At 48.4% G+C, this 25,833-nt stretch overlaps 1 protein-coding gene across 1 annotated transcript in view; it reads right to left on the bottom strand.

The window, feature by feature from the left end:
• Positions 1-10,239: 10,239 nt before the first annotated feature.
• Positions 10,240-25,833, bottom strand: part of LOC103630353 (protein NRT1/ PTR FAMILY 3.1) — a 53,167-nt gene continuing 37,573 nt past the window's right edge. The window contains exon 3 of the mRNA XM_008651416.3: positions 10,240-11,273. Coding sequence (XP_008649638.1) covers positions 10,370-11,273 — 904 coding nt within the window. The 3' untranslated portion in view covers positions 10,240-10,369. The remainder of the gene's footprint in view (positions 11,274-25,833) is intronic.

Genomic DNA, 25,833 nt, shown 5'->3' with positions numbered 1-25,833 from the left:
TGTTGGTGATCCCTAAGAAAATGATACCGAATGGCTATGTGCTTAGTGCGGCTATGCTCGACGGGATTGTCGGCCATTTTGATTGCACTCTCATTATCACATAGCAAAGGGACTTTGGTTAATTTGTAACCGTAGTCCCGCAGGGTCTGCCTCATCCAAAGCAATTGCGCGCAACAGTGACCTGCGGCAATATACTCAGCTTCGGCGGTGGAAAGAGCGACCGAATTTTGCTTCTTTGAGGCCCAAGACACCAAGGATCTTCCCAAGAACTGGCAAGTCCCCGATGTGCTCTTCCTATTAATTTTGCACCCCGCCCAATCGGCATCCGAATAACCAATCAAATCAAATGTGGATCCCCGAGGGTACCAAAGCCCAAACTTAGGAGTATAAGCCAAATATCTCAAGATTCGTTTTACGGCCGTAAGGTGGGATTCCTTAGGGTCGGATTGGAATCTTGCACACATGCAAACGGAAAGCATAATGTCCGGTCGAGATGCACATAAATAAAGCAATGAACCAATCATCGACCGGTATACCTTTTGATCCACGGACTTACCTCCCGTGTCGAGGTCGAGATGCCCATTAGTTCCCATGGGTGTCTTGATGGGTTTGGCATCCTTCATCCCAAACTTAGCAAGAATGTCTTGAGTGTACTTCGTTTGGCTAATGAAGGTGCCCTCTTGGAGTTGCTTGACTTGGAATCCTAGAAAATACTTCAACTCCCCCATCATCGACATCTCGAATTTCTGTGTCATGATCCTACTAAACTCTTCACATGTAGACTCGTCAGTAGACCCAAATATAATATCATCAACATAAATTTGGCATACAAACAAGTCATTTTCAAGAGTTTTAGTAAAGAGTGTAGGATCGGCCTTGCCGACTTTGAAGCCATTAGTAATAAGGAAATCTCTAAGGCATTCATACCATGCTCTTGGGGCTTGCTTGAGCCCATAAAGCGCCTTAGAGAGCCTATAGACATGATTAGGATACTCACTGTCTTCAAAGCCGGGAGGTTGCTCAACATAGACCTCTTCCTTGATCGGTCCATTGAGGAAGGCACTTTTCACGTCCATTTGATAGAGCTTAAAGCCATGGTAAGTAGCATAGGCCAATAATATGCGAATTGACTCAAGCCTAGCTACGGGTGCATAGGTTTCACCGAAATCCAAACCTTCGACTTGTGAATACCCTTTGGCTACGAGTCGAGCTTTGTTCCTTGTCACCACACCATGCTCATCTTGCTTGTTGCGGAAGACCCATTTGGTTCCTACAACATTTTGGTTAGGACGTGGAACTAAATGCCAGACCTCATTCCTCGTGAAATTGTTGAGCTCCTCTTGCATCGCCATCACCCAATCCGAATCTTGGAGAGCTTCCTCTACCCTGTGTGGCTCAATAGAGGAAACAAAAGAGTAATGTTCACAAAAATGAGCAACCCGAGATCGAGTAGTTACCCCCTTATGAATGTCGCCGAGGATGGTGTCGACGGGGTGATCTCGTTGGATTGCTTGGTGGACTCTTGGGTGTGGCGGTCTTGGTTCTTCTTCATCCTCCTTTTCTTGATCATTTGCATCTCCCCCTTGATCATTGTCGTCATCTTGAGGTGGCTCATCTTCTTGATTTTGCCCTTCATCGACTTGAGCCTCATCCTCATTTTGAGTTGGTGGAGATGCTTGCGTGGAGAAGGATGGTTGATCTTGTGTACTTGGAGGCTCTTCGGATTCCTTAGGACACACATCCCCGATGGACATGTTCCTTAGCGCGATGCATGGAGCCTGTTCTTCACCTATCTCATCAAGATCAACTTGCTCTACTTGAGAGCCGTTAGTTTCATCAAACACAACGTCACAAGAGACTTCAACTAGTCCAGTGGACTTGTTAAAGACCCTATATGCCCTTGTGTTTGAGTCATAACCAAGTAAAAAGCCTTCTACAGTTTTAGGAGCAAATTTAGATTTTCTACCTCTTTTAATAAGAATGAAGCATTTGCTACCAAAAACTCTAAAATATGAAATGTTGGGCTTTTTACCGGTTAGGAGTTCATATGATGTCTTCTTGAGGATTCGGTGAAGATATAACCGGTTGATGGCGTAGCAGGCGGTGTTGACCGCTTCGGCCCAAAACCGGTCCGGTGTCTTGTACTCATCAAGCATGGTTCTTGCCATGTCCAATAGAGTTCGATTCTTCCTCTCCACTACACCATTTTGTTGTGGCGTGTAGGGAGAGGAGAACTCATGCTTGATGCCCTCCTCCTCAAGGAAGCCTTCAATTTGAGAGTTCTTGAACTCCGTGCCGTTGTCGCTTCTTATTTTCTTGATCCTTAAGCCGAACTCATTTTGAGCTCGTCTCAAGAATCCCTTTAAGGTCTCTTGGGTTTGAGATTTTTCCTGTAAAAAGAATACCCAAGTGAAGCGAGAATAATCATCCACAATAACAAGACAATACTTACTCCCGCCGATGCTTATGTAAGCAATCGGGCCGAATAGATCCATGTGGAGTAGCTCAAGCGGCCTGTCGGTCGTCATGATGTTCTTGTGTGGGTGATGGACTCCAACTTGCTTCCCTGCCTGGCATGCGCTACAAATCCTGTCTTTCTCAAAATGAACATTTGTTAATCCTAAAATGTGCTCTCCCTTTAGAAGCTTATGAAGATTCTTCATCCCAACATGGGCTAGTCGACGATGCCAGAGCCAACCCATGTTAGTCTTAGCAATTAAGCATGTGTCGAGTTCAGCTCTATCAAAATCCACTAAGTATAGCTGACCCTCTAACACACCCTTAAATGCTATTGAATCATCACTTCTTCTAAAGACAGTGACACCTATATCAGTAAAAAGACAGTTGTAGCCCATTTGACATAATTGGGAAACAGAAAGCAAGTTGTAATCTAATGAATCAACAAGAAAAACATTGGAAATGGAATGGTCAGGTGAAATAGCAATTTTACCCAAACCTTTGACCAACCCTTGATTTCCATCCCCGAATGTGATAGCTCGTTGGGGATCTTTGTTTTTCTCATATGAGGAGAACATCTTCTTCTCCCCTGTCATGTGGTTTGTGCACCCGCTGTCGAGTATCCAACTTGAGCCCCGGATGCATAAACCTACAAAACAATTTTAGTTCTTGACTTTAGGTACCCAAATGGTTTTGGGTCCTTTGGCATTAGACACAAGAACTTTGGGTACCCAAACACAAGTCTTTGAACCCTTGTGCTTGCCCCCAACGTATTTGGCAACTACCTTGCCGGATTTGCTAGTAAGCACATAAGATGCATCAAAAGTTTTAAATGAAATGGCATGATCATTTGATGCATTAGGAATTTTCTTCTTAGGCAACTTAGCATGGGTTGGTTGCCTAGAACTAGATGTCTCACCCTTATACATAAAAGCATGATTAGGGCCAGAGTGAGACTTCCTAGAATGAATCTTCCTAATTTTGCTCTCAGGATAGCCGGCAGGGTATAAAATGTAACCCTCGTTATCCTGAGGCATGGGAGCTTTGCCCTTAACAAAGTTAGACAAGTTCTTAGGAGGGGCATTAAGATTGACATTGTCTCCCCTTTGGAAGCCAATGCCATCCTTAATGCCAGGGCGTCTCCCATTATAAAGCATGCTACGAGCAAATTTAAATTTCTCATTTTCTAGATTGTGCTCGGCAATTTTAGCATCTAATTTTGCTATATGATCATTTTGTTGTTTAATTAAAGCCATATGATCAAGAATAGCATTAACATCAATATCTCTACATCTAGTGCAAATAGAAACATGCTCAAGATTAGATGTAGAGGGTTTGCAAGATTTAAGTTCTACAACCTTAGCATGCAACATTTCATTCTTAGTTCTAAGGTCGGAAATAGTAGCATTGCAAACATTAAAATCTTTAGCCTTAGCAATTAAATTTTCATTCTCTAATCTAAGGCTAGCAAGAGATGCATTCAATTCATCAATCTTAGCAAGCAAGTCAATGTTATCATCTCTAAGATTGGGAATTGAAACATTACAAACATGTGAATCAACCTTAGCATTTAAAATAGCATTTTCATTTCTAAGGTTGTTAATAGTGTCATGGCACATGCTTAGCTCACTAGATAATTTGTTACATTTTTCTACTTCTAGAGCATAAGCATTTTTAACCTTAACATGTTTCTTATTCTCCTTGATTAGGAAGTCCTCTTGGGAGTCCAAGAGATCATCCTTTTCATGGATGGCACTAATTAGTTCATTTAATTTTTCCTTTTGTTCCATGTTAAGGTTAGCAAAAAGAATGCGCAAGTTATCCTCCTCATTTTTATCATCATCCTCATCACTAGATGTTTCATATTTAGTGGAGGACCTTGATTTTACCTTCTTTTTGCCGTCCTTGGCCATGAGACACTTGTGGCCGACGTTGGAGAAGAGAAGGCCCTTGGTGACGGCGATGTTGGCGGCGTCCTCGTCGTCGGAGGAGTCGCTTGAGCTTTCGTCGGAGTCCCATTCCCGACAAACATGGGCATCGCCGCCCTTCTTCTTGTAATACTTCTTCTTCTCCTTTCTTCTTCCCTTCTTGTCGTCGCCCCTGTCACTGTCACTAGACATAGGACATTTTGCAATAAAGTGACCGGGCTTACCACACTTGTAGCAAACCTTCTTGGAACGGGGTTTGTAGTCCTTCCCCTTCCGTTGCTTGAGAATTTGCCGAAAGCTTTTGATGATTAGGGCCATCTCCTCGTTGTCGAGCTTGGAGGCGTCAATTGGTTGTCTATTTGGTGTAGACTCCTCCTTCTTCTCCTCCGTTGCCTTGAAGGCCACCGGTTGCGCCTCGGAGGTGGAAGGCTCGTCAAGCTCGTTGATCTTCTTGGAGCCCTTAATCATGCATTCAAAACTCACAAAATTCCCGATAACTTCCTCGGGGGTCATTAGTGGATATCTAGGATTCCCACGAATTAATTGTACTTGAGTGGGGTTAAGGAAAATAAGAGCTCTTAGAATAACCTTAACCACTTCGTGGTCATCCCATTTTGTGCTCCCGAGGTTGCGCACTTGGTTCACCAAGGTCTTGAGCCGGTTGTACATGTCTTGTGGCTCCTCCCCCTGGCGAAGGCGGAAGCGACCGAGCTCCCCCTCGATCGTTTCCCGCTTGGTGATCTTGGTGAGTTCATCACCCTCGTGCGCCGTCTTGAGTAGGTCCCAAATCTCCTTGGCGTTCTTCAATCCTTGTACTTTGTTGTATTCCTCCTTGCTTAGGGAGGCAAGGAGGATGGTTGCGGCTTGGGAGTTGAAGTGCTCGATTTGGGCCACTTCGTCCGTGTCATAGTCCTCATCCCCTATTGATGGTACCTGTACACCATACTCAACAACATCCCATATTCTTTTGTGGAGAGAGGTTAGATGAAATCGCATCAAATTACTCCACATAGCATAATCTTCACCATTAAAAGTTGGTGGTTTGCCTAATGGGACGGAAAGTAAAGGTGTATGTTTAGGAATGCGAGGGTAGCGTAGGGGGATCTTACTATACTTCTTGCGCTCTTGGCGCTTAGAAGTGACGGAGGGCGCATCGGAGTCGGAGGTCGATGTTGATGAAGTGTCGGTCTCGTAGTAGACCACCTTCCTCATCCTCTTGTGCTTGTCGCCTTTCCGATGCGGCTTGTGGGAAGAAGATTTTTCCTTCTTCTCTTTGTGGTGAGAAGAAGATTTCTTCTCCTTCCCTTTGTTGGAGGAGCTCTTCTTCTTCTCCCTCCTTTTGGTGCGGGACTCTTCCGATGAAGTGCTCCCGTAGCTTGTAGTGGGCTTTTCGCCGGTCTCCATCTCCTTCTTGGCGTGATCTCCCGACATCACTTCGAGCGGTTAGGCTCTAATGAAGCACCGTGCTCTGATACCAATTGATAGTCGCCTAGAGGGGGGGGTGAATAGGGCGAAACTGAAATTTACAAATATAAACACAACTACAAGCCGGGTTAGCGTTAGAAATATAAATGAGTCCGAGAGAGAGGGCGCAAAACAAATCGCAAGCAAATAAGGAGAGTGACACGCGGATTTGTTTTACCGAGGTTCGGTTCTCGCAAACCTACTCCCCGTTGAGGAGGCCACAAAGGCCGGGTCTCTTTCAACCCTTCCCTCTCTCAAACGGTCCCTCGGACCGAGTGAGCTTTCCTTCTTCTCAATCAACCGGGAACAAAACTTCCCCGCAAGGGCCACCACACAATCGGTGCCTCTTGCCTTGGTTACAATTGAGTGTTGATCACGAGAGCAAAAGAGAAAGAAAGAGTGCGATCCAAGCGCAAGAGCTCAAAAGAACACGGCAAATCTCTCTCGCTAGTCACTAAAGGCTTGAGTGGAATTGGAGAGGATTTGATCTCTTTGTATGTGTCTAGAATTGAATGCCTAGCTCTTGTAAGTGGTTAGAAGTTGGAAAACTTGGATGCAATGAATGGTGGGGTGGTTGGGGTATTTATAGCCCCAACCACCAAAAGTGACCGTTGCTGGCAGCCTCTGTTCGATGGCGCACCGGACAGTCCGGTGCACACCGGACAGTCCGGTGCCCCCTGCCACGTCATCGTTGCCGTTGGATTCTGACCGTTGGAGCTCTGACATGTGGCCCCGCCTGGATGTCCGGTGTACACCGGACATGAACTGTTCATTGTCCGGTGCATCGGTATGGGCGCGCCTGCCGACTGCGCGCGCAGAGCGCGCATTAAATGCGCTTGCAGGTGACCGTTGGCGCGGAAGTAGTCGTTGCTCCGTGGTTCACCGGACAGTCCGGTGCACACCGAACAGTCCGGTGAATTTTAGCGGAGCGGCTGCCGCGCGAACCCGAGGCTGGCGAGTTCCGGAGGCCGCGGTTCGTTGGCGCACCGGACATGTCCGGTGCACACCGGACAGTCCGGTGAATTATAGCGCGCCGGCCTCCGCGAATTCCCGAGGGCGAAGGGTTGAAGTCGAAGTCCTCTGGCGAAGGGTAGAAAACGAAGTCTACGGGAGCACCGGACACTGTCCGGTGCACACCGGACAGTCCGGTGCCTCCAGCCAGAGGTGCCCTCGGTTGCCTTATTGCTCCTTTGTTGAATCCAACACTTGGTCTTCTTATTGGCTAGATGTGAACCTTTTGCACCTGTATAACTTATACACTAGAGCAAACTAGTCAGTCCAATATTTGTGTTGGGCAATTCAACCACCAAAATTATTTAGGAACTAGGTGTAAGCCTAATTCCCTTTCAAAGAGCAGAAAGAAGATATACCAATCGAGATGGAGACAAACGGACAATTTCAACCTTTCTGAGGGCTTGGATGTTTGTAAGTTATTTAGTTTTCATAGGATCCATCTACCAAAGAGACATTGGTCTCAAGTATGGACAGAGAAAAAGAAATAGATAGTGATTTGTATTTGATCATCTTACCTCAAGGTCACTGTCACGTGGATCGTATCCAACTATCATCCCTTCATATACCTTTCAAACATGAGAACGAAGAGGGGTTAGTACAACTCTTACCCAAGATGGTAGCTCTCAACGATATGTACTGTAGTTACCTCAATTTCAAGAGACACAAAAAGGATCCACGAGGTTCTGAAGTCATAAGGGCATGTGAAGTGATATGTCCCTTACCAACAAATATCTATTTATGAACATGTAAAATTTCAGTCAGAGCTGAACAACACAGTGTCATTTAGTATTGTTTTTATTCAACCAAACCTCTTTTTCTTCAATTGTGAAAAAATTATTTGCTAATTGCGATTTTTTAATTGAACCCCTTTTTGTTCAGAGTTGGGCCATCATATATTAACAAAAAGAAGGGGCAAGAGCCCATACAAACCCACCCAACCATACTTACATCCTCCCCATAGTGAAGGGCATTCTCTTGCTTGATCTCAAGAGGGTAGAAAACAAGAAGGTACTCCAGCTATATATTATTAGATTATCTATAAAATGAGCATGCAGGACACAAGTGTAAACAAAACATAAAAGGTGATAATTCAGACATTTGTTAGGCCAAATTAAGCAGCTCGTGCATACCTCAAAAAATTATGAAACTGGATGAACATTAATTTATCTATATAAAAGGGCTTCATGTGAATATGCTTGCAACAAAACTTTGCTTTTTACCTTCACCTTTTTGTAAATAAATATAAAATACTTAAGTAAATGAGGGGAAATATATTAGTCATCAGTGTAGCAACTGCTTTAAAATACAAATCCTGGGACGTTTTAGAACTAGTGATGACACCAGTGGACATCGGCTGGCATGGTTCTAGAATGCAAAAGCTCTTATCCACATAATATAAATAACTTTGTCAAAGTGACATGCGAACAGTTGGGGGCATGAAAGTGCATGGATATGTACAGCTAAAACAAAATGATTGTTGGCCACTAATGCAAGCAGGCACTGCCATAAAGGATGTCCATATTCATCATAAATGAAATGGAGCAATGTCAACATTACTACTATCTCCGATTATTTAAAAAAGAAAGAAAGATGTCCATTCCCAGCAAGAATATGAGATCAACTATTGGTTCAATTTATTTCATAAGCAATAGATGATAAATAGAAACCACTATTATGTAGGAAGACAATTAGATGCCAACATCTAAAAAAAGAATGCTTCAATTTGTTTAATAAGTAATATATGATAAATAAAAACTACTACTGTATTGGAAGAAAATTAGATGCCAACATCTACAGGAAAAAATGCTTCAAAAAGTTGCAGCACACCTGCTTCAACAAAGAAATTAATGGGACAGGATTGATTTAAGTACATACAATAGCAGCAAAAAAAACTAATGTGAGGGCAAATGCGGAGCTATATCTGCGCCTTCTTATTGACCCACGGCGACGACCAAGCTGAAGTAAAGCCGAGCAAACCAGTGTATGTAAGCAAGGAATTGTAACACTTCAAGAATTAGAACTACAATAAAATACATAGGTTTGATATCCATAATAAACCAACTAACATATAAACAACAGTCAACTCTAAACCAAATTCCTCGTGCCTTGGCTACCTGAAGGCATGGAGGTGGAGAGCATGTTGATGACGCTGTTGAACCGGAGCTAGAACCAGGGCTCACGAGCGTCAGTGTGCCAGCACGCAGCACCAACGTTGCCACCGCCGGAGAGGTAGTCTTGGGGCAGCGTAGGGCGTAGGCAGAGGTGGTGCTCCACCTGGGCGATAGGGCAAAATAGATGCAAGGAGGGGCTCAGACTCGGGTCCTGGGCGGAGGCGCGGAGCTCGGTAGGTGAGGGGATGGGGCAGAGCTTGGCCTAGGCGCACCTCAGCGCATGACCCTGCGCGTCTTCTGGCTCCTGGGCGGTGATCGCAAGGAACAGAAGCGAGAAAGGAAAGTGAGGAGAAGATAAGGTTGTTTCGTGGAGGAGAAGATAAGGTTGATTTGCGGTTTAAAATAAAAAAATAACTTCCTAGAGTAAAGCCGTAGTAAGTTACGTAACTTCCTAGAGTTTGTACATTTACTCTAGGAAGTTAAGTAACTTCCTAGAGCCGATCGTAGGAAGTTAGCTTTTCGTTTGACTGGTCAAAAGTTGAAATCTAACTTCCTAGAGGAGGCAGTAGGAAGTTAGGTGTGCGGCTAACTTTCTAGAGCCGGCCGTAGGAAGTTAGCTTTTCGTTTGACTGGTCAACAGCTGAAACCTAACTTCCTAGAGGAGGCCGTAGGAAGTTAGCTGGGCAGCTAACTTCCTAGAGCCAGTCGTAGGAAGTAAGCTTTTCGTTTGACTGGTCAACAGCTGAAACCTAACTTCCTAGAGGAGGTCGTAGGAAGTTAGCTAACTTCCTACGGTTTTTTTAACTTCCGACAACTTTTATAAAATACCGTAGAAAGTTATGCTTATTTCCTAGACCTACCAGTTGCCTCTCGGAAGTTATTTATTTCCTACAGTTTGTTATAAAAGTTGTAGGAAGTTAAAAAACCGTAGGAAGTGTATAATTTTGGTGTAGCGTGACCCGATGATCGATAGACCGCGTGCGCGTGCACCCTAAAGCCTAAAAACCGTAATCTCGTGCCTATTACCGTTCCGAGCCGGCACGAGTACGGCCCACGACGGCGGGCCAGGCCATGTAGCACGACAGACCGAAAGTTAGAGTACGGTCCAGCCCGCGATTCGTGCCGTGCTAGCCCGCGAATAAATCGTTCGTGCTAGGTCAGGCCTTGTGCCTTTTTTCTCGATCCGTGCTCGGGCCGGCCCATTGGGCACAACCCAAACTTTGAGGACTAATATTGGACAATTTTAAGTGTGAACAGGTTACAGGTATCAATAATCCCTATCCGTTGCACCGAATTTTGTGTCGTAATGCGGAGGGTGGTATTAACCATGTAGTAGTATCTAACCCATATATTAACATCTAACGTCCATCCTAATTAATTACCCGCAAATCAACGTTACACCACACCGGCACCGATGCCGTTTTTCGGGACAGTGGAGAGCTCACACTCTTCGTCATGATCATCTTGTTCGTCTGCCATCTCTAGTGGCTTCATGGTGTAGAAATGGAAGCAGACGATGTAGTAGCCAAGGTCGAGCACCATGAGGCAGGTGACGAGCCAGTAGTAGTTGTCGATCCTTCCACGGTTGATGTTGTCCTGGAGCCAGTCGCCACGACCGCGGGTGGTGCGCTGCACCACCGTGACCAGCACCGTGCCGAGGTAGTGGCCGATGGAGCTGGCGAGCCAGAAGAGCGCAGCGGCAGTACTGCGCATGCTCTCGGGCGCCTGGTCGTACAGGAACTCCATGTGCCCCACCGACGAGAAGGCGCTGGCGACGCCATGGATGGCGAACTGCGGCACAAGCCAGAACACGCTGATCGGGACGACGGCGTCCGGATTGTCCAGGAATCCATTGTCGGCCGCGGCATCGCGGCGCTTGGTCTCTACGAGAGCGGCGGAGGCGACGCCGAGGATGGAGATGGCGAGCCCGATGCCCATGCGCTGGAAGTAGGTGATCCCGGACTGCAGGCCCGTGACGCGGCGTGCCAGCGGCACGAACGCGCGGTCGTAGAGAGCCAGGCTGACGAGCATGGCCGCGGTCCCGAAGATCGACATGGTCGCTGGTGGTATCTCGAAGTGCCGGGTGATGTGCCGGTCCATGGTGCGCGCCTGCAAGATGGTGAAGGTGCCGTTGTGCGAGCCAGCGGTGGCCAGCATGATCCCTGCTGACCAGATGGGCAGCATGCGGACAATGGACTTGAGCTCCTCCACGCGGTGCACCGTTGACAAACGCCACAGGTCCGGCTGCCCGGAAGCGGAGATGTCACCCGGCGTCACAATCGCTGCCCGGTCCAAGAACCTTAATTCACAGAGGAAAAGATAAATCAACACAGTTTTCATCTGTGTCGTTACTAGTGATGGCAAAGGAATTTCCGTCGGAAAATAGCTGCACATCCCTCTCCGCGAGAATCTTTATGAACACTCAGCGGAGGAAATTGTTTGTAGATATAAGAAACCATCAAAATAAACACATTTATATTTGTATGATGAGCGATCTTTTGACAAGATAAATATTTATTTTTATCATTAACTATTATAAAAAACAACATTATATGTAAGTTTAACGTGTCCCTGCGAGAAACGGAGATGAGAGATGCTTTCTCGTCCTATCCTTGTTTACTCGTCGTTTATCCGTCGGGGAAGAATTTTTCTCCATTTATATTCTCATGGGGAAGAATTTTTTCTATCTCCATCCCCTAAGGATTGATTTGTTGATAAGAGAATTGGAGGGGAACCAAAGGGATTTCCTCTCCCATGGATACTCTTCAATTCACTTATCACCAAACCATCTCTAATGGAAGAATTCTCCATGGGGAATCAGGGTCATTGCCATCTATAGTCGTTAACATGATAGTGGAAAGTGGAGTATTGGGCTGTGGCAGCTGCTAGAAAAAAGGAAGAACTAAGGGTTTATTTGGTTTGCGGCTAACTACGTCATACTTTAATTAAGGCTAGTCACTTGAATTAAAGAACTAGGGGTTGTTTGGTTCGTGGTTAACTATGCCACACTAGGAGCGATTAAGTTTTTTAAAGTATAATGCATATATTTTTCTTGTCACGTATTTCTTTTTGAAACGATGTTTTCATTTACCTAGTGGAAGGAAACTATGCGCCCCATGTGCATACAATGTTTCACAAGAATACATGAAAGGTTGTCAAGTACTTAGTAGCCTATGCCCATATACATGCAAAAAAAATATGTATTTTAAGGATATTCTAAGGCAACCAATGCACATAAAATAGGGATCTTCATCCATTTATTTGGCTTAGGAGCAATACCATAAGTTAAAACATTTTTAGATATTTTGGCTTACACTCCCAACATAATATTGATATAGTTGTGAACAAATATATGCATGCAGGTGATAGTTATGTGGATGGTGAATTTGTAAGGAGGCTTACGATGCTCTTTGCAAACTCTGGGCTTCGAAAGAGTTCTAGGATTTGTCTAAGAAGCATAGACAAAAATCAAGACAAGGATCTGAAGCACACTTATGGCATTGACAAACATATTCGAAAAGCTAAACGAATGATAAGTTGTATTATATCATAGATGACTCTGGTAATAACTTGTCTCTACAGGTAGGTGCCACTGGAGTAGCGTTGAGAGACATTGAGATCCATGTTGTTAGACATCACAGACCACTCTACAAACCAAGAGCAGTTGTGCATTGAATCATGCACAATTCGTCTAGTGAGTTGTCTACACTTCATATTTATTATATCAAATTTCATTATTACCTTGCTTGGTTTGTTTGTATTGTAGATGTAATATGTTCAAGAAATGGTCAATTGATTTAGAGAGGATTGCAATTATTGAGCACTACTAGTTGATCCTTCTATTGTGCACACTAGTGGGGATGAAAAGAACAATAGTGTCGGGTACCATAATTAGGGTTACCCCCAACGCTCCTAATCATGGCTGGTAAACACCCTAAGACCAACTGACGGGTGCGGTTCAAGCCAAGACTTCGTCTACCCAAGGGACACGATCTCACCCGAGCCCAGCCTCGGGTTGGAACAGTAGTCCCAGACGAGTTCACGCCTCGCCCGAGGACCTCCTCAGGCAGCGGGCGCCCCCTCGGCTCTCTCGAGGCCCGGCTCGGGCAGGCTTCGTTGTGAAGCAACCTTGGCCAGACCGCCTCACCAACCGACCGCTTCGCAGGCGCATTAAATGCAGGGATGGCTGACGCCGTATCCTGACACACGCGCCTCAGTCGGCCAGGCCGAAGTGACCGCAGTCACTTCGCCCCTCTTCTTTACTGTCCGATATGACAGGAAAACAGCGCCGCTCGCTCCGCTCCGACTGCCGTGTCAGCCACCTCGGCAACGACTGACAACAAGTCACGATCAACCACCAAGTTCAGCCTCGGGCGCAACAGGTCTCCGCCTCGCCCGATTTCAGGCTTCGGCCTCGGGAGGAGGTCTCCGCCTCGCCCGACCCCCGGACTCGGCCTCGACCCCGGTCTTGGGAGGATTCGCGTCCTCGCCCGACCCCGGCCTCGGCCTCAAGAGAAGTCTCCGCCTCGATCGACCCTAGGCTCGGACTGACCGCGCTAATAGGGGATGCATCATTTCCCTATTCCTAGCCTGCTCAGGCTACAAGGAACAAGACCGGCGTCCCATCTGGCTTACCCCGGCGACGGGTAATGATGGTGCCCCGTGTGCACCATGACGCCGGTGGCTCTCAGCCCCTTACGACAGCAAGGAGACGTCAGCAGGATCCTCGCCGCGCTGCCAGCTGTGCTCCTACAGGACTCAGGCGCTCCTACGGCGGCCACGCCATCACATGTACAGGGCCCAAGCTCTCCCCCGACGGCCACATTGGCATGTACACAAGGCTTAGGCACTCCACTGCCGGACACGTTAGCGCATAGCTACGCCCCCCGTTGTATGTCTGGACTCTCTCCTTGCCTCTATAAAAGGGAGATCCAGGGCCACCCTGAGGGGGGTTCGCGCGAGGGAAGCGGCGGACGAGCTCTGTGCCCTCTCTCTCTCACGCGACGCGCTTGTAACCCCTACTGCGAGCGGCACCCCTGGTGCAGAATAATAAAAGGCTTGTCCCACCTCTTGTGTTCCATCCCACGCCAACCCATCTGGGCAGGGACACGCAGCGACAATTCACTCGTCGATCCAGGGACGCCTGTAACGCCCCGAATTTTGCAGTTGATTTTTTTCTTTTCTTTACTCGCCAAAATTCGGGCGTTACCTTTTCTTTTTCTTTTTCCCCTCGCTAAACCTTGACCTTTTCCAAAGCTTAGCGGGATTCGGTTTGGATTTCCCGTGTAAGAAAAACCCTAAATACCTTATGTTGTTTGATGCACCATGCCGAACCCTGCATTTCTTTTGATTGCTTTGAAAGCGCAATTGCATTCGTGTAGAAAGATCGGATTTCGAAAATGTGGAGAAGATCTTTTCTTTCTTTTTTTCTCCCTCTCTTTTTCTCTCCTCTTTTTCTCTCTCTCCCGCGCCGTGGGCCGACCCCGGCCGGCCCAAGCCCCTGCGCCCCCCCCCCCCTCTTGGGCCCAAAGCAGGCCCAGCCGCCCCCACCCCCCCCCTCTTTTTCCCCAAATCCCCTCTCCCTCTCCCTCATTCTCTCCCTCTCTCCCTCCCCACCCAAGCCGCCGCCCCCACCCACCTCCCTGCCCTAGCCGCCGCCGCTGCCCCGACCCCGGCTGCGCGCCCTCGCCGTCGGCCACCCCCCCCTCGCCGGTGAGCCCCCTCCCCTCCCCCTTCTCCCTCCTCTCTCCTTCCCCCTCCCCTCCTTCTCCCCTTGGCCGCTGGCCCTTGGCCGCGCCCGGCCGCCCGACCGCGCCGCCCGGCCGCCCCCAGCCCCGCCCGCTCGGCTCCCTGGCCGCGCCCGCCGCCCGCTCGGCCCCCTGGCCGCGTCCGCCGCCCGCTCGGCCCCCTGGCCGCGCCCGCCGCCCGCCCTGGCCCCTGGTCGCGCCCCCCCTGTCCCGGGCCGGTTCAGCCGGCCTCGGCCCCGGCTCAGCCGCCCCCGCCCCAGCTCGGCCGCCCCCCCCCCCCGCGCTCGGCCGCCCCAGCTCGGCCGCCTGCCCCCGGGCCGGTTCAACCGCCCCTAGGGCCGGTTCAACCGCCCCCCCTCTGTTTTTTTTATTTTTTTTTTATTTTATTTTATTTACTTTCTGTGATCATAATTACTGTATTTTAAGTAGGCTAATCACTGTTCATGCTATGGGAAAATAGGAAGTTTAATTTAAAATTCCGTTATGTTATTGATTCACGTAGTTAATTGTTTACCCTGTGCAATGTTGATCAACTAAAAGTGATTATGTTTCCATCAGCATATATAAATATATAACAGAATTATTTTGTTAAAAACCAATTGTGTCATTAGTGCATAAGATTTAACCCCCTGCGAGACCTTTCCCGTTTCTTTCTAACCATAACAAATGCGTTATCGAATGTCATACTTGATGCATATTCGCTTTATTTGTTATCTTGTATGGTGTACTGTTCTTTTGTATTAAATATGTGGATGTATGTATGTATGTTTGCGCTCGCATAGAGAACGATCCGGTCGAAGAGCCCGAGGAATTCGCAGGAGAAGCCCCTGAGCAGCAGTCGGTTGGTGGAGGCAAGTGTCCTTTGACCTATCTATGTCCTATTCATTCTTTAATTCACCTCCCGCATTACACCTTTATACCTAAGGATTGACTAGCTTTTGTTATCCATGTCCTTGTTTACCTATTTGGGTCGGATTATTACTACTTAGTCTGATGCTATTGCTCAACTCTAATCAATGAACATGATGTGATTATCTATGATACGCTGTTTTCCCGTTCTTCTTTATGATTATACTTGTGGTTTTCAAGGGGGCTCGAGCGGTTTCTCGAGTGCCTCTCCGTAAGGACCTGTTCTATGGATGACCGCCCGGGAAAACAGTGCAACCATGAGGGTGGAATGGGGTGCCCTTAGCTGAATAATTAGAGGATCCGGGGTGTAGTTCACTTAGCCGTCGTGCCGTCAATGGGGCTCGGTGTATGCGGCTCGCTCTGCCAAGTTTGGGTTCGCCCCTTGGGGAGGAGTGCGGTGCATTTAGGAAACCTAACGGGTGGCTACAGCCCCGGGGAATCTTTGTAAAGGCTTCGTAGTGAATCCCTGGCCATTCACCTCGGGAGTGAATAAGGGTCTTGCAAGCCCGGGCTAGAGAGGGAATCACGGCTTGTGGGTAAAGTGCACAACCTCTGCAGAGTGTTATGAAACTGATATATCAGCCGTGCTCGCGGTTATGAGCGGCCAAGGGAGCTCCAGTGATTAGTGGTACTTGATCAGAGACATTGTGGTACAGGTGGTTATGAGATTGATGGTTCTGGTTATGATTATGGTATTGGTAAGTGGTATTCTTTCCGTTTGGAAAGGATACATTGGGTTAATAACTTGGGTTAATGCTAAAACTTGGCTTTCTACTAGTAAATAATAATCTGACCAACTAAAAGCAACTGCTTGACTTATCCCCACATAAAGCTAGTCCACTACAGCCAAACAGGATACTTGCTGAGTATGTTGATGTGTACTCACCCTTGCTCTACACACCAAACCCCCCCCCCCAGGTTGTCAGCATTGCAACCACTGCTCAGGCGAAGATGAAGCCGTGGAAGGAGACTTCCAGGAGTTCCAAGATTACGACGAGTTCTAGGTGTGGGTTAGCGGCAACCCCCAGTCGGCTGCCTGTGAAGGCCGCGTTATCTATGTTTCTTTTCCGCACTTTGATTTATTGTAAGAACTATATGGACGTCTCAGACGTATGATGTAATCGACTATTTCCCTTATTAATACTATTTTGAGCACTGTGTGATGATGTCCATATTATGTAACTGCTGTGTACGTGAATAACTGATCCTGGCACGTACATGGTTCGCATTCGGTTTGCCTTCTAAAAACCGGGTGTGACATAAGTGGTATCAAAGCCGTGCTGACTGTAGGACCGCTAACCTAGAGTAGAATGGTCGTTCTAAGGACTATAGACCTCTGTCCCTACCTTGACTTTGATATCTCTTCAAAAGTTGGTCCTACCGACCAAACCTATGTTCTACTATATACTATACCTTGCTGAAAATCATGTTTTATTCCAATCCTTCATTTACTTATGATTCATTATTTGCTGGTCATATTAATTCTGTTCTCACCCTTTTGCTTGCGATGTCTTTTGTAGATGGCTCGACTTAGACACACTGCACGAAAGTCAGTCATCCCCTTCTTACCCTCCCGCCTTGCTGAGCGTCCGCTTCGCCGTCCCGTGGCCGGACAGTCCAGCCACTTGGAGAGACTACACCACCGCCTGCGTGAGGAGCAGGAACGTCGACGACAGGAGCAGCGGAGCTCTTCCCTCTCGCTCCACCAGGAGATAGAGTCTGTGAGGAGCTGCTCCCCTGTGCTTCCTCTGGAGCCGCCCCCTGCACCACCACTGGGCGCCCCAGCTTCTGGAGTAGCTGCTGGAGGAGACCCAGACGACGGAGATGGCGACGACAGCTCGAGCCACGACACCGACTTCTCTGCTAACCCTGAGCCGGAAGGATGGGTTGCTCGACCCATCACTCGCGACGCTGCTCGCGGGTGTCACTTCCACGATGCGCTCGACACCCTGCTACGTCGGGCATTTGACCGGCATACTTGGTCCGTCGAGTATCGCTGTGTGGTCTACCAGCATAGTCGCGGGGTCTACCCGGACCGCTGGGAGGCGACTTGCTTGGTGCGCTGCCCGGAGGACAGTCTCCAGGGTGCAGAGGCCTGTTCAGAGCACTATTCTATCTCTGAGCGGGACTCAGCTGAGGCAGCCATGCAAGATGCTGCACGGCGTGCGCTTTCGCACTACTGCTCGGTTTTCGGTGGGGCAGCTGACGGTCTTGACCTGAAGTATTACCCCCGCCGTTCATCTGGCAGCACAGGAGGCGTGATTGTCTCACCTGTCGGTGAGGGCAATCCTAGGTTGAGCAGCACAGTCAACCTAGCCGCCGTGCTAAACACGGAGCTGGACCATGCACTAGACGAGCTGAGTAGGGCTCGTGCTGAGATCGCCCTGCTGCGGGCTGAGCGCGCGGAACGTCGTTATCTGGACGGTGGTTCCCCCGCTCCCGTTGGGACTCAGCACCCGTACCGCTCACCTCAGCGTGGACACCAGTCTTATGGCAATCCCGCCTGCAAGACCAAGATAAATCTAGAACCATAGATCGTTAGAGTTGGATCTTGTAATTAATACGAAATAAATATATACATGGAAGCTTCAGTCTTAGCGTTAGTCTCGGTCTTAGTTAGTTTTAGTTAGACAGGGTAGTTTGCTATATCCTGTGCATTTATGTTTGTCATGATGAACTATGTTTGGTTTGGATCTTTGTAATGATTGTCACCAGAGTGTGGGTATCCCCTGCATTTTGGTTTACATACTATGTCAATAAAGTTAGTTATATAGTTGGGAAACCCATTATTCTCCCTTCCTCTTTATCTGAGAAGCTGTGTGGTCTGTGTTGGAGAATCAGTGAAGATGCTCATCTGTTCAGTGCTGTTGGAGAATTCTCTACTCTTTTCTTATGCTGCAAGCTTTGCCAGATCAGTTCTGATGTGTGGTTGCGTTCTGCAGATGTCAGAGAACAGGCGTAGAGGAGGAAGGCGTGCTCAGCAGGAGCGAGCCGCTCCGCAGGATGAGGTGCCCCAGCAGCAGCACCTGCCGCCCCCGCCCCCGATGTCGATTGAGCAGATGTTTCTGATGCAGACTCAGGCAGTTCAAGCCATCGGTCAGACTCTGGCCGCCATTCAGCAGCAGCAGCAGCAGCAACAGCAGCAGGCTCCACCCCAGCCTCAGATGCCTCAGATGCCTAGAGATAAGCGTGCTGAATTCATGAGAGGTCATCCACCAACGTTCGCTCACTCTTCTGACCCCATGGATGCTGAAGATTGGCTGCGCACTGTGGAGCGGGAGTTGCATACCGCTTAGTGCGATGACAGGGAGAAAGTTCTGTATGGTCCCCGTCTGTTGAGAGGAGCAGCCCAGTCATGGTGGGAGTCTTACCTCGCCACCCATGCCAACCCCGACACCATCACCTGGGAAGAATTCAGATGTAGCTTTCGTCAGTACCATGTGCCTGCAGGTCTGATGACAGTGAAGAAGGAGGAGTTCCTGGCCCTTAAGCAAGGGTCATCGTCTGTCAGTGAGTATCGGGACAGGTTTCTGCAGTTGTCTCGCTATGCTCCTGAAGATGTCAACACCGACGCCAAGCGACAGTACCGTTTCCTGAGAGGCTTGGTTGACCCTCTGCAGTATCAGCTGATGAATCACACCTTCCCGACATTCCAGCACCTGATTGACAGAGCAATCATGACAGAAAGGAAGCGCAAGGAGATGGAAGATCGTAAGCGCAAGATCAGTGGACCCCAGCCTGGAAGCAGCAGCCGCCCTCGTTTTTCAGGCAATCAACCTCAGCAGTTCAGGCAGAACCAGCGTCCACCTCAGCAGCATCAGCAGCGTCAGCAGTATCAGCAGTTCCAAAGGCAGTATCCTCAGAATCAGTACCAGAACCGTCAGAGCAATCAGTCAGGAGGTCAATTTCAGAAGCAGAATCAGCAAGCACCTCGTCTTCCTGCCCCAGCAAATCAGCAGAACAGTCAGGCAGCACCAGCTCAGGTTGGAAACAGGGCATGTTTCCACTGTGGAGAGCAAGGCCATTGGGTGATGCAATGTCCGAAGAAGGCAGCCCAGCAGCAGTCAGGCCCCAATGCCCCAGCGAAGCAGAATGTGCCTCAGCCTGGAGCAGGCAATCGCTCTCAGCCGCGCTATAATCATGGAAGATTGAATCACTTGGAGGCTGAAGCAGTTCAGGAGACCCCCGACATGACAGTAGGTATGTTCCCAGTCGATTCCCATATTGCAGAAGTGTTATTTGATACTGGAGCAACACATTCTTTCATTACTGCATCATGGGTAGAAGCACATAATCTTCCAACTACTACCATGTTAACCCCCATTCAAATTGACTCAGCCGGTGGTAGAATTCGAGCTGATAGCATTTGTTTAAATGTAAGTGTGGAAATAAGGGGGATAGCGTTTCCCGCCAACCTTATAGTAATGGGTACTCAGGGAATAGATGTCATCCTAGGGATGAATTGGCTAGATAAGTATCAGGCAGTTATCAGTTGTGATAAAAGGACAATCAAGTTAGTGTCCCCACTAGGAGAGGAAGTGGTGACCGAGTTAGTCCCGCCTGAGCCGAAGAAAGGAGGTTGTTATCAGATGGCTGTCGATAGCAGTGGAGCAGATCCAATTGAGAGTATCAAGGTTGTGTCTGAATTCCCAGATGTGTTTCCAAAGGATTTACCGGGTATGCCACCAGAGCGGAAAGTTGAATTTGCTATAGAGCTTCTTCCTGGAACCGCCCCTATCTTCAAGAGAGCTTACAGAATATCTGGACCAGAGTTGGTTGAGCTTAAGAAGCAAATTGATGAGCTGTCAGAGAAAGGTTACATCCGGCCAAGCACCTCGCCTTGGGCCGCCCCTGTCTTGTTTGTGGAGAAGAAAGATGGCACCAAGAGGATGTGTATTGATTATCGAGCTTTGAATGAAGTCACGATCAAGAACAAGTATCCTTTGCCCAGAATAGAAGATCTGTTCGACCAGTTGAGAGGAGCCAGTGTGTTCTCCAAGATCGATCTGAGGTCAGGTTATCATCAGCTCAGGATCCGACCTTCGGACATTCCGAAGACGGCATTCATTACCAAGTATGGTTTATATGAGTTCACAGTGATGTCTTTTGGTTTGACCAATGCACCAGCGTTCTTTATGAACTTGATGAACAGTGTATTCATGGATTACCTTGATAAGTTTGTGGTGGTATTCATTGATGACATTTTGGTTTATTCTCAAAGTGAAGAAGAGCATGCAGATCATTTGAGGATGGTATTGCAGAGATTGCGAGAGCACCAGTTGTATGCAAAGTTGAGCAAGTGTGAGTTCTGGATCAGTGAAGTCCTGTTCTTGGGTCACATAATCAACAAAGAAGGATTGGCTGTGGATCCGAAGAAAGTGGCAGACATTCTAAACTGGAAAGCGCCAACAGATGCTAGAGGAATCAAGAGCTTCATTGGAATGGCCGGATATTATCGGCGATTCATTAAAAGGTTTTCGAAGATTGCGAAGCCAATGACAGCGTTGCTAGGCAACAAGGTTGAGTTCAAGTGGACCCAGAAATGCCAAGAGGCCTTTGAAGCGCTGAAAGAGAAGTTGACAACAGCGCCTGTCCTAGTCTTGCCTGATGTGCACAAGCCCTTCTCGGTGTATTGCGATGCTGGTTACACAGGTTTGGGATGTGTGTTGATGCAAGAGGGAAGAGTTGTGGCTTACTCGTCCCGACAGCTGAAGGTTCATGAGAAGAACTACCCAATCCATGATCTAGAGTTGGCAGCAGTGGTTCACGCACTGAAGACATGGAGGCACTATCTGTATGGACAGAAATGCGATGTTTACACAGACCACAAGAGTCTGAAGTACATATTCACTCAGTCAGAATTGAACATGAGGCAACGAAGATGGTTAGAGTTGATTAAAGACTATGAGTTGGAGATTCATTACCATCCAGGCAAAGCAAACGTAGTGGCAGATGCTCTGAGCAGAAAGAGTCAAGTCAATCTGATGGTCGCTCGTCCGATGCCTTATGAGTTGGCCAAAGAGTTTGACAGGTTGAGTCTCGGATTTCTGAACAATTCGCGAGGAGTCACAGTTGAGTTGGAGCCTACCTTGGAGCGCGAGATCAAAGAAGCGCAGAAGAATGATGAGAAAATCAGTGAGATCCGGCGACTGATTCTAGAAGGCAAAGGCAAAGATTTTCGAGAAGATGCAGAAGGCGTGATATGGTTCAAAGATCGCTTGTGTGTTCCCAATGTCCAGTCTATTCGGGAGTTGATTCTTAAGGAAGCTCATGAGACAGCTTATTCGATTCACCCTGGCAGTGAGAAGATGTATCAGGATCTGAAGAAGAAATTCTGGTGGTACGGAATGAAAAGAGAAATCGCAGAGCATGTGGCTATGTGCGATAGTTGTCGAAGAATTAAGGCAGAACACCAGAGACCTGCTGGATTGTTGCAACCGTTGCGGATCCCTCAGTGGAAATGGGATGAAATTGGTATGGATTTCATAGTCGGATTGCCTCGCACTCGAGCCGGCTACGATTCCATTTGGGTAGTAGTGGATCGCTTGACCAAGTCAGCCCACTTCATACCTGTCAAGACCAACTACAACAGTGCAGTATTGGCAGAATTGTATATGTCTCGGATCGTTTGTCTTCATGGTGTGCCAAAGAAGATAGTGTCAGACAGAGGAACGCAGTTCACCTCTCATTTCTGGCAGCAGTTGCATGAAGCCTTGGGCACGCATCTGAATTTCAGTTCAGCTTATCACCCGCAGACAGATGGCCAGACCGAAAGAACCAATCAAATTCTCGAAGACATGTTAAGAGCCTGTGCGTTGCAAGATCAGTCCGGATGGGACAAGAGATTGCCTTATGCGGAGTTTTCCTATAACAACAGTTATCAGGCCAGTTTGAAGATGTCACCATTTCAAGCGCTGTATGGAAGGAGTTGCAGAACTCCGTTGCAATGGGATCAGCCTGGAGAGAAGCAGGTGTTTGGGCCAGATATTTTGCTTGAAGCCGAAGAGAACATCAAGATGGTCCGAGAGAATCTGAAGATAGCGCAATCGAGGCAGCGAAGCTATGCAGACACAAGAAGAAGAGAGCTGAGTTTCGAAGTCGGAGACTTCGTCTATCTGAAAGTGTCACCGATTAGAGGAGTCAGAAGATTCGGAGTGAAAGGCAAGCTAGCACCCCGCTACATTGGTCCGTATCAGATTCTTGCAAGACGAGGAGAAGTGGCTTATCAGCTCAGTTTGCCAGAGAATTTGTCTGCTGTGCATAATGTCTTTCATGTGTCTCAGTTGAAGAAGTGCTTGCGTGTGCCGGAAGAGCAGTTGCCAGTGGAAGGTCTGGAAGTCCAGGAGGACTTGACCTATGTTGAGAAGCCAGCTCAGATCCTTGAGGTTGCAGATAGAGTCACCCGAAGGAAGACCGTCAGAATGTGCAAAGTCAGATGGAGTCACCACTCTGAGGAAGAAGCAACCTGGGAGCGTGAAGATGATCTGATGGCTAAGTACCCTGAGCTCTTTGCTAGCCAACCCTGAATCTCGAGGGCGAGATTCTTTTAAGGGGGATAGGTTTGTAACGCCCCGAATTTTGCAGTTGATTTTTTTCTTTTCTTTACTCGCCAAAATTCGGGCGTTACCTTTTCTTTTTCTTTTTCCCCTCGCTAAACCTTGACCTTTTCCAAAGCTTAGCGGGATTCGGTTTGGATTTCCCGTGTAAGAAAAACCCTAAATACCTTATGTTGTTTGATGCACCATGCCGAACCCTGCATTTCTTTTGATTGCTTTGAAAGCGCAATTGCATTCGTGTAGAAAGATCGGATTTCGAAAATGTGGAGAAGATCTTTTCTTTCTTTTTTTCTCCCTCTCTTTTTCTCTCCTCTTTTTCTCTCTCTCCCGCGCCGTGGGCCGACCCCGGCCGGCCCAAGCCCCTGCGCCCCCCCCCCTCTTGGGCCCAAAGCAGGCCCAGCCGCCCCCACCCCCCCCTCTTTTTCCCCAAATCCCCTCTCCCTCTCCCTCATTCTCTCCCTCTCTCCCTCCCCACCCAAGCCGCCGCCCCCACCCACCTCCCTGCCCTAGCCGCCGCCGCTGCCCCGACCCCGGCTGCGCGCCCTCGCCGTCGGCCACCCCCCCCTCGCCGGTGAGCCCCCTCCCCTCCCCCTTCTCCCTCCTCTCTCCTTCCCCCTCCCCTCCTTCTCCCCTTGGCCGCTGGCCCTTGGCCGCGCCCGGCCGCCCGACCGCGCCGCCCGGCCGCCCCCAGCCCCGCCCGCTCGGCTCCCTGGCCGCGCCCGCCGCCCGCTCGGCCCCCTGGCCGCGTCCGCCGCCCGCTCGGCCCCCTGGCCGCGCCCGCCGCCCGCCCTGGCCCCTGGTCGCGCCCCCCCTGTCCCGGGCCGGTTCAGCCGGCCTCGGCCCCGGCTCAGCCGCCCCCGCCCCAGCTCGGCCGCCCCCCCCCCCCCCCCCCCCCCCGCGCTCGGCCGCCCCAGCTCGGCCGCCTGCCCCCGGGCCGGTTCAACCGCCCCTAGGGCCGGTTCAACCGCCCCCCCCCCTCTGTTTTTTTTATTTTTTTTTATTTTATTTTATTTACTTTCTGTGATCATAATTACTGTATTTTAAGTAGGCTAATCACTGTTCATGCTATGGGAAAATAGGAAGTTTAATTTAAAATTCCGTTATGTTATTGATTCACGTAGTTAATTGTTTACCCTGTGCAATGTTGATCAACTAAAAGTGATTATGTTTCCATCAGCATATATAAATATATAACAGAATTATTTTGTTAAAAACCAATTGTGTCATTAGTGCATAAGATTTAACCCCCTGCGAGACCTTTCCCGTTTCTTTCTAACCATAACAAATGCGTTATCGAATGTCATACTTGATGCATATTCGCTTTATTTGTTATCTTGTATGGTGTACTGTTCTTTTGTATTAAATATGTGGATGTATGTATGTATGTTTGCGCTCGCATAGAGAACGATCCGGTCGAAGAGCCCGAGGAATTCGCAGGAGAAGCCCCTGAGCAGCAGTCGGTTGGTGGAGGCAAGTGTCCTTTGACCTATCTATGTCCTATTCATTCTTTAATTCACCTCCCGCATTACACCTTTATACCTAAGGATTGACTAGCTTTTGTTATCCATGTCCTTGTTTACCTATTTGGGTCGGATTATTACTACTTAGTCTGATGCTATTGCTCAACTCTAATCAATGAACATGATGTGATTATCTATGATACGCTGTTTTCCCGTTCTTCTTTATGATTATACTTGTGGTTTTCAAGGGGGCTCGAGCGGTTTCTCGAGTGCCTCTCCGTAAGGACCTGTTCTATGGATGACCGCCCGGGAAAACAGTGCAACCATGAGGGTGGAATGGGGTGCCCTTAGCTGAATAATTAGAGGATCCGGGGTGTAGTTCACTTAGCCGTCGTGCCGTCAATGGGGCTCGGTGTATGCGGCTCGCTCTGCCAAGTTTGGGTTCGCCCCTTGGGGAGGAGTGCGGTGCATTTAGGAAACCTAACGGGTGGCTACAGCCCCGGGGAATCTTTGTAAAGGCTTCGTAGTGAATCCCTGGCCATTCACCTCGGGAGTGAATAAGGGTCTTGCAAGCCCGGGCTAGAGAGGGAATCACGGCTTGTGGGTAAAGTGCACAACCTCTGCAGAGTGTTATGAAACTGATATATCAGCCGTGCTCGCGGTTATGAGCGGCCAAGGGAGCTCCAGTGATTAGTGGTACTTGATCAGAGACATTGTGGTACAGGTGGTTATGAGATTGATGGTTCTGGTTATGATTATGGTATTGGTAAGTGGTATTCTTTCCGTTTGGAAAGGATACATTGGGTTAATAACTTGGGTTAATGCTAAAACTTGGCTTTCTACTAGTAAATAATAATCTGACCAACTAAAAGCAACTGCTTGACTTATCCCCACATAAAGCTAGTCCACTACAGCCAAACATGATACTTGCTGAGTATGTTGATGTGTACTCACCCTTGCTCTACACACCAAACCCCCCCCCCCAGGTTGTCAGCATTGCAACCACTGCTCAGGCGAAGATGAAGCCGTGGAAGGAGACTTCCAGGAGTTCCAAGATTACGACGAGTTCTAGGTGTGGGTTAGCGGCAACCCCCAGTCGGCTGCCTGTGAAGGCCGCGTTATCTACGTTTCTTTTCCGCACTTTGATTTATTGTAAGAACTATATGGACGTCTCAGACGTATGATGT

Source organism: Zea mays, chromosome 6 (genome assembly GCF_902167145.1).
Source record: "Zea mays cultivar B73 chromosome 6, Zm-B73-REFERENCE-NAM-5.0, whole genome shotgun sequence".
In the NCBI taxonomy this organism is placed as follows: domain Eukaryota; kingdom Viridiplantae; phylum Streptophyta; class Magnoliopsida; order Poales; family Poaceae; genus Zea; species Zea mays.
The sequence above is the reverse complement of the archived record's forward strand: the minus strand, read 5'-3'. Positions and strand labels throughout refer to the sequence as shown.